Source organism: Gossypium hirsutum, chromosome A07, assembly GCF_007990345.1.
Source record: "Gossypium hirsutum isolate 1008001.06 chromosome A07, Gossypium_hirsutum_v2.1, whole genome shotgun sequence".
In the NCBI taxonomy this organism is placed as follows: domain Eukaryota; kingdom Viridiplantae; phylum Streptophyta; class Magnoliopsida; order Malvales; family Malvaceae; genus Gossypium; species Gossypium hirsutum.
In genome coordinates, this window is record NC_053430.1 from 98,129,462 (window position 1) to 98,138,733 (window position 9,272).

At 30.0% G+C, this 9,272-nt stretch overlaps 1 protein-coding gene across 1 annotated transcript; it reads right to left on the reverse strand.

Moving 5' to 3' along the window:
• Positions 1-141: 141 nt before the first annotated feature.
• Positions 142-3,619, reverse strand: LOC107926512 (chloride channel protein CLC-b). Its single transcript, XM_016857382.2, has 6 exons — positions 3,265-3,619; positions 2,992-3,192; positions 2,735-2,912; positions 1,631-2,163; positions 399-1,548; positions 142-316 (listed from the first exon to the last, which is right to left on the reverse strand). The coding sequence occupies exons 1-6, from the start codon at positions 3,459-3,461 to the stop codon at positions 209-211; spliced, it is 2,367 nt and encodes a 788-aa protein (XP_016712871.2). The 5' UTR covers positions 3,462-3,619; the 3' UTR covers positions 142-208.
• Between the last annotated feature and the right edge of the window lie 5,653 nt (positions 3,620-9,272).

Here is a 9,272-nt window from a genome sequence, read left to right on the forward strand (position 1 = left end):
TAAGCAAGCAATTATATTAAAACGAGAGATGCTTACGAATGCAAGTTTAATATGAAAGAATGCATGATTTTCTTGCATCGGTGTAAAAAGATTATACTACAAAACTGAGAAGAAAAGTGAACAAAAATAAATGGAGATGTGTGGCTCAAATTCCATAAAATCTGCTATTACTAATTTTTTTCTGTTTCATAATAATATCATTTATTAATTATTTATGTTTTTGCTGCACTTTGTGGGTTGCCAAATGAGGAAACACAGTCAAAATGTTGTATGCCCTTAAGTCTTGCCTTGTCAAGATCCCAACTACAGCAGGCACCTGTATATGAACCATATAGCAAATTTGTTACAAAAATGGCGCAATAAGCTGATTTTTATAAGGTTGGTAAACGTAAACTCACCCCTGCTCCTTGATATTTCGGCACGATAAGCATATGCCGGAGTCCGACTTGCCTGAATAAAACCATGGCTTTAGCCACTGACATGCTTTCCACTACTGTGTAAGGTGTCGTGTTGGTGAGGGGATGCAAATCCATATACATTTCCATTTCGTCATGTGCCACGGCGACCTGTTCGATTTTTAGTTCCCTTTCGGATAATTCGACCCAGTTGAATTTCTTTTGAACTTCCCAATCATCGGTTCGTCGTTTCTCGGCTAGGAACCATTTTTTCTTCAAGGCTTGAACCAAGTGAGCTCTAAGGATCAGTCCATGCAATTCTGTTGCACCAGTGATCACAGTGCCTGGCACCGGCACATCTTGATCAACAATGGGGAATGCGTTATGCGTAGTGTTTTTCAGTACATCAACGATCCGAGAGACTTTCTCGACCCCGGAAAGAGTGACCGCAGGTGACTTGGCATTTGCGAGTTCACCAACGGTGAGATTTCTCATCCACGGTTCAGGATTTGCATCCAAGAAAGGAAGACCTTTAAGTTCAAGTATAATCTCGTAGATGCTAGGATTAAAACTGTCACCGACGGTTTTCGCAATGAGAAGGACTATCATTGTTATCGGTAACAAAAGAAGGTTATTTGTAAGCTCAAGGAAGATCACACAAACCGATACGGTCATTCTCATCGAGCCAGCCATCAAAGAGGCTGCACCGAGGACAGCATAAAGCCCTTGATCTAAGTTCGTATATGATCCTAAAAGCATACTAAGAAGTCGACCGTAACCCGAGCCCATTAGGATGATAGGGAGGAAGAGACCCGAAGGAACTGCAATGCCGAAAGTAATGAGTCCCAAGATACAATAAAGTGCGAAAAAGATCAAGATTGAGGTATATTGGAATTCAGAAGGAGTGTTGCTCGAGAAAATGTTTCGAACGGCATCGTCATTCGTTGTTAAGAGAAGGGTAGCTAGATCATTGTAGTAGCCATCCGGACAGTTGAACTGCTTGAAGTTCCCAGACCGATCATTCGTAGGACAAACCTCCGGAAAAGAGGGATCACAAGCTTTGCATTGGGCTAAAAACGGGAGACAATATTGGCAAACCGAAGTAAAGAGAGACACACTGAGGGCTAGAAGTAGTTTATGCAACTTCCCTTTCCTACAACAAACAAAAAGAAAATGTCATTACGAACCGAGAAGCAAGTTAGGATTATCGATTTCGGATTTACGTGCGAACTTACTGGTTAATGAGATTGTAAATCCGAAGGATCTTATGCAAAAGATGATTATACAAGCTTCCTAAAAGCCCACCAATGATTCCAATGATTATCACAGGGATTATATCCATAGCTTGGTAGCTGACTTTAACATCACTAACATCGAATATGATTAACCCTCCGGTCCCGAAGAGGCCGCAGTTCCCGGAGTTGCAGATTTCAATGAATGTTCTAAGCACCACCACTACAACTGCTGTACTAAAGAAAGTTCTCCACAAAAGGGCACTCCTCCACCATGTCGCAACCTCTTCGAGAGCAAATAAAACACCTCCCACTGGAGAACGGAAAGCTGCACAAACACCCGAGGAACAACCGGCGGTGATAATATCTCTACGGTCACGATCGTTGTTGAAGTAACGAAGCCAACGCCACTTAAGACGGTAATTATCAGGCCCTCCTTGTCCCAATAATGAAGCAATGCAACTCCCAATGTGTACCAAAGGCCCTTCTTTCCCAAGATCTAGACCAGCAGAAACTGCTCCAATGCTACCAACAATCTACAAGTTTGGAAAAAAGAAAATCACCATGCAAATCTTTTTATCATTCATTCAGGGACTCTTTAGGATTTATGTTCGGGGTTGTGGATGCATCTCCTAATAATGTTCTGTTGAAAGTTCAAAAATTTAATAATAAGCTAAACAAAATGAAAATTAATAACCCTGTCAATCTTGAAAGTGTGCATCAATTGTATATAATTTTGATTGGTATAATAACAAATTTAGCCATTGATATTTACATTTTTTGTTAATTTGATCTTGGTTCTAAAAAAATAACAAATTTTGCCTCAACATTTACATATTTATAGACTAAATTTGTTAAATCATGACCAAATTAATAGAATGTGTAAATTATGCAATCGAAATTAATTATTATACCAATCAAAATAAAAAAAATTAACTTTTAAAATTGATAGAGATTAAATTATTTTAATTTTTTTAGAAGAACCAATTTACTCAGATATTAAAATTGAGAACAACAAAGAGTTATTTTTAACTATGATTAAACCTATTACTTTTCAAAGCAAATTCTTGGTGGAGTACAAAAAAATGAAGAGCCCAAAAATCAGACCTTGACAAGCAATGTTGTAGCACCAAACATGTCAGGAGTGTCAACTCCATTAAGATAAGCCTTGATTTCAGGGATACCAGGACCAGCTGCAGTTGGGGCAAAACACACACACAAAACTGCAGCAACCAAGGTCAACACAAAATTCACACCAGTGAAAAACACCAACCCTGATAAATACCTGCAAATCATCTATCCGTTTCAGGTTCTCTTCAAATACAATCCAATTGATGTGGGTTAATTACGGTGGAAGTCCTTACCTTTCCTCTTTGATGAAACCAACAATGGCAAGAAACTTGTAACCAGCAATGTTTTCAATAGCAAGATTGATAAGAGTGGCAATTAATCCTGTTAACAATCCAACAAGGAAAGCTAGAGTCCATTTCAAGAATATGTATTGAAGGACTTGAACTTTGGATCTGCTTCTCCAATCATGCTTGAAAAGATCATTCTCGTTTATCCTGCATGCATCAATAACACATGGATAAACTATATCATATGCAAACAAAGATCAAATGGAGATGATTACTTACTCATAATCCAAGCTTTCAATATGGGAGACAGTGGCTCCAACCAAGGCTAATGGATTGCTAGAAAGGGTTCTGTTTCTCTTCAAAAGTGGTTCACTTAGAGAAGAATTACTTTCAGGGTCTCTTTCTTCTACTTCAGCTTCAGCTTTCATGGTGTTGGGAGTTTCTGGTTTTGAGAAATGATTTGAATCATCCTCCATTGTTAACAACTTGGAAAAGCAATGAAATTAATGGAGAATTTGTATTTTTTCTTTTGGTATGGACAATTGGAAATGGATGGAGTAAGGCTTCTTAATCTTCAAGTACACTTGTTGGGATTTTAAAATAATGGAAGAAATGGCTATTACTTCATCATGCACCTCTACATCTGTCTTTCTTTTAACTATTATCTAACAGTATTTGGGATAAAAAATTAGATAAATTACATCAAAGAATAAATTGGTCTTTTCTGTTAAGGTATGTTAGTATTTTTTTCGGTGGGATCAAATTATATAATTTGTTTGAATAATCTTGATCATATTTGCTCTGTTTGACACAATGCCTAAAATTATATATAGTCCCTCCCAACCCATAAATAGGAGAATAATGTGCTTCAGCGCATTCGAATCTATGTCCTCTTACATTGACAATAATATCCATGACAATCGAGTTAAGTCTTTTAAATCTCAAATCTTATAACAAATCTAGGAAAACCATTAAACTATGAATTCATAATATTTTTATATTTGTAGTAAATATCAAAGGTAAAAAAAAAAAAGGAAAAGGAAAAAGAAAGGGTTGTTTTTGTATTAGCATGTGGTCCAAATGAAATAAATGTGTGGAAAATAATTAGAATACTTGGACTTTAGGCCATAAATGATTGAACCACTCTCCAAGGGACCAGTAGGGGATAATTACAAATAATATAAAATAAAAAGGGATATGGATCAAGTTTTAATCCTCTCATTTTCATTGCTTTCACATCTTTCTCAATGGTTGCTTTTATAAATTGAATCCACATACTTTTTATTTTTATTATTATTTATTTAGTGATTTTTATTTTCTGAAATATATATTTTTATTAATAATTCAATCAATTTATTTTTTTAAAAATATATTACGTGATATATACACCTTTAATTTTTTTAAATAGAAAAAAATAAAAAATAGAAAAATGTATAAATAATCATAATTTTTGAAAAATAAATCATGATAAAAAAATTGCCAGGAATCTTTGTCCAAAATAGAAATCAAAAGTAGACAATTGGGGTATTAGAATCAAACTTGCAATCATTTTTTAGTGTTGCCACTTGGTTTTTCTTAAGATTTGAGGACTAATTATTATGTTAATATTTATTCTCATTTAAATTTTGGTATTTGGGGTATCCAATTAAATTATCTCAAAATAGATTCCGATTATATCTATTTTTTGACATAATGTCTAAAATTACTTATAATTCCTTCTCATTCTATAAATAAGAGGATAATGCACTTCAACGTACTCAAACCTGTATTCTTCTACGTTGGCTCAATCTACTAGAATCAAATTATTATTCAACATGTAGAAAAATTGAAATATTATTGAAAAGAAACTCGAACTTTGTCGTATTTCTCGTAATTCATCGATTTATATTAAATTAAAATTTGAGATGGTGCATGTGAGGTCTTCCTAATGAAACTTTATGAGTTATGCAAAAGGCAAATGACATAGTTAAATGGTGTTTTTAAACGCCTTTCATTTTCAACAAATATTATGTAAATTTCATTCTTATCTCAAATTTATGATTGGATTAAATAAAATGAAATTATAGGTAAAATGGTTGCATATTACATAAAATTTGGCCCTACATTTCATCAACTTGGACCCATATTTGGATCCACCATACACAAAAAGGTACACTTTTATGTATTAGAAAATTGTTAAAAGGGTAATTAGTGATGTTGATTAACCTTATTTAATTCAACAAGAATAATATTTTATTAAAATAATCATCAATTTAAGAACTACTTGCAGATATTTCTATCAACTCGGATATTTGTTGTAATCTATTTTATAAAAAAAAATGTTTTACTTAATTAATATATTTAAATTTATTTTAATGTCTTTTATCCAATTGGGCTTTATGGGCTTTCTAAATTAATCGTGGGCAATAATTTAACTGAGTTTATAAATTAAAAAAAAAAAATCCCCATTTGGATTCTTTCACCCATTTGTGTTTTTATTTAAAAAAAAAAATTAGGTTCTTCGATGGCAGATAAGCACCAACCTCAAAGACCAGTTGCTATTCGAAACGTGTAATGATCTAAATGGAAAGATTATAAAAATCAACGATGGATGAACATCCGACCCTTAAGGCAATGGGAAGGCCCTTCTTTTTTCTTATCCAAATCATTAGAATTTTCAAGTTCAAATTTCGAATTTATTTTATTTTTCTATAAAATATTTTTAATAAAATTATATATATTTGCGTTCTATAATTGCTTTGTGTATTTTTATAAAATTTATATTATATATTCATAATTAAAAATAATAAAAAAAATATATTCATTAAAACAAAATACGAGGCTTTACAGGGTTAGAGATGGGTTATTTATGGTTATTTCAATCATGGGATCTAAATAATTAAAAGAGAGAGGAGGAATTATTGAGGTTTGATGAATCATAAAACATAGGAACTTTTTGTCATGTTGGACCACTTCATGATCTGTCCAACACAAAAATACAAGATTCAAATCATTTATTTTTAATTCTATTCAATTACTGTAATTAATCTAGTTTATTTTTTGTGTCTTAATAATTTTATTTTAGTTTTATGATTACATTAAAAATATAATTTAATTATTAAATTAAGATATTTAATAATTTCAAATTTTACCTGTGTTTATATTTATATTTATATTTTACATGTATATCAATAAATGTTTACTAAAAAATATCAAGTTCAAGTATTAAATTGGGCTTAAAAAAAATTTAAGTATCAAATTAGGAAAAAAGTATCATGTTCAAGTACCAAATGTTATATTAAACCTAAATTTTTTAACGAAAAGACCGATTTGTTCTTTAATCTAATATAAATAGATTAATTTATATTTTTTTATTACTAAATACGATAAAATATAATTTAACTCTTACGTGATACTTTTACTTATATTGGTATTAAATTGGTATTAAAAGAAAAAAGAAAGAAGAAAATTGAGTGGGGAATAATGAAAGGGGTTGTAGGGTGATCCACAGACAGGGGAAACCCACATCGGGCTAAGTGGAGCATGTTTTGTCTTTTTGAACGTATCTATTGTATTAACCAAATAAATTTATATTTTATTGTTAATTTCATACTTAATATCATGTAAAAAAAAGTATGAGATATTTATTGAATTGAATTAAACTTAAATTAAATATTTTTCATGTCTTAATCTGCCAACACTACCCAAGTCGGCTACTATCAACCGTCAGATTTGAGGACTTAAAAAAAAAAACTGATTCATATTATTATTATTGACTGAGTCAACAAGTTATTTTCTTATAAATGGAAATACATATTCGAGACGCCACTTTTTTAATTGTGGGAAAGTAATAAATGAACCAATCAACCAAACAACACAATTATTGTGAAGTGATAAATGAGAATATTATATAAAAAATAAATCAGCACATATATTTATAATATTTATAATATATATATATATAAACACCAATCTAAAAAAAATGGTTAATATAACCATATTAAATATATTTTATTAAAATATTTGATTAAATAAATTTACTTTATAAAAATTCTAAGTACATTAAAAGAATTTTATTAAATGAATTTATATACAAATAATCTTTTTAGTATGTCTTTTTTTATACACTTGTAATAGCATGCGAGGCACTATAACAATATTTGAGATTCAGATCATATTTGAATTTTTTAAAATTTTTAAATTAAGTAACTATAATATATTAATCGTATATTAACTAATGAGATTTAGGTCATATCTTTGATAAAATTTATAAATGTAATTTCATTTATTAAATATTATTTTTATTTAATAAAATATAATTAATATACTTTTAGTTAAAATTGAGAGAAGAGGTTATTATAAAAAACTAATTTAGTAAAAAAATTTATTTAATTGTTTTTATATATTCAAAGTTGATATAAAGGGTAAAAATAAAATATAAAAAATTGGTTATACAATAAACTTGACTATTGCATTCAACCCTTACTATAACAGTCTTATTTGTTTGCTGAAATTTTGGATGCTATAGAAAGATGACTGTTACACACCTATAACGACATACAAGACACTTATGACACCATTTGAAATTCAAATCATATTTGATTTTTTAAAAAAAATTAAATTAAAAGCTATAATATATTAATCAAATTATTCCAAATATACGCATAATAGAAGTTATGAACAAAGCAGAGACTGAACAAAGCAGATACTAAATCAAGCATACAACAAAGTTTAATAGATTCAAGCTTGAAAAAAGGACCATTTTGAAAAATTTTAAAACTTTGGAACTAAGTTTCGATACTAAAGGAACAAGTACTGATACTTTTATGGTAGATATACCATTTTGACATTCTGCCATTATCAAAACACTGCTCATTTCGTAATATACCGATACATTGGTCCCTAGTATCAATACTTTTACCAAGATAGTCAAAATCATAAGTTTTATGTACCATTCATGCTCAAATCTACAACCCAATACAATAGTGCTTATAGGCATACAACCAAACTGTATAAATATTAGTCAAAACTTTCCAAAATACCATAGTTCTACTAAGATCAACTAACCTTCTAAAGTACCATAATTGATTCTCAAATTGCAATCATATCTATACATTTCATACTAAGGTAACAATGCATAATCTTAATACAAATTCATTATATCAAACTAATTTTCAAGGCATTCAAAGCATCAACATCCTTATTTGCACATTTACCTTTCAAAATCAAGACATGTATCATTTAATTTATTTAACTATATCCAAGCATCAAAACATGACATTTCATATATACATTCCATCATCATATACAATACCTTTACTTGCAAAGCACATACCATTCAACTTTTAAATTTGACCATTTATACAAACACATTTAATCATTCAAATACTTTAACCATAACTTGCTATATTACCTTCATACTCATTCATAATATACCAATTGAGCATTCAATTCGAATTTCTTCAAAGGACCAAAGTCATCATCATTCCAAGTAAACTTTCATTCACATCAAAACTATATACATATCATATGCACATTCAAGACAAACATTGTATATCTGGATCATTTCACTATCATATTATAATAATCACTTATTCACGTTAAAACCTAGATACATGCCTCATAACCGAGTCAAGGACAATTCAAAAGTTTACTGAGACTAAAGTTGGATAGTGTGAGTTCTAAAGTGATCCAACAGACAGGTTTTGCAAAATGTCAACTATAGAAACAGGAAATGAAATAGAGTAAGCATTAAAAATGCTTAGTAAGTTTATAGGAATTAAAATATTAAGTTCACCTCAAATACAATTATTATAATAATTTAGCTACTATATGATTTTTCTGTTTCCACATTTAACAACAATAAGATGAGATCATCAGATGCAGTTTTAAAGCAATTCCATTTAGATAGTACCATTCAACTTAATTCAATGTCGTTTAATCAGTTTCATCAAATATTTATATACTTCAATACATCATTCAATCATCATATAACACATCAATTTTGGAACACATATAATTATTTTAGTCATATAACATTTCTAATTTATACAATTCAATTCAAATCAATACTATTCCATCGAACTTAATAAGAAACATTTACATAATTCCAATTTCATTTAACCATTTTTATTCACAATATACAATATCAATTAGTCAATTTCTTTTAACCTTAATTGTTTAGCCTAATGAACAATAGTAAATAGGTTCAGATACTTAGGTATCTACACCACACTTGTAACATCCCAAAAATTAGGGGTTAGTAGAATCAGGTTTGTGAATCGAGAGAGAGTGGTCACGCTCTGATT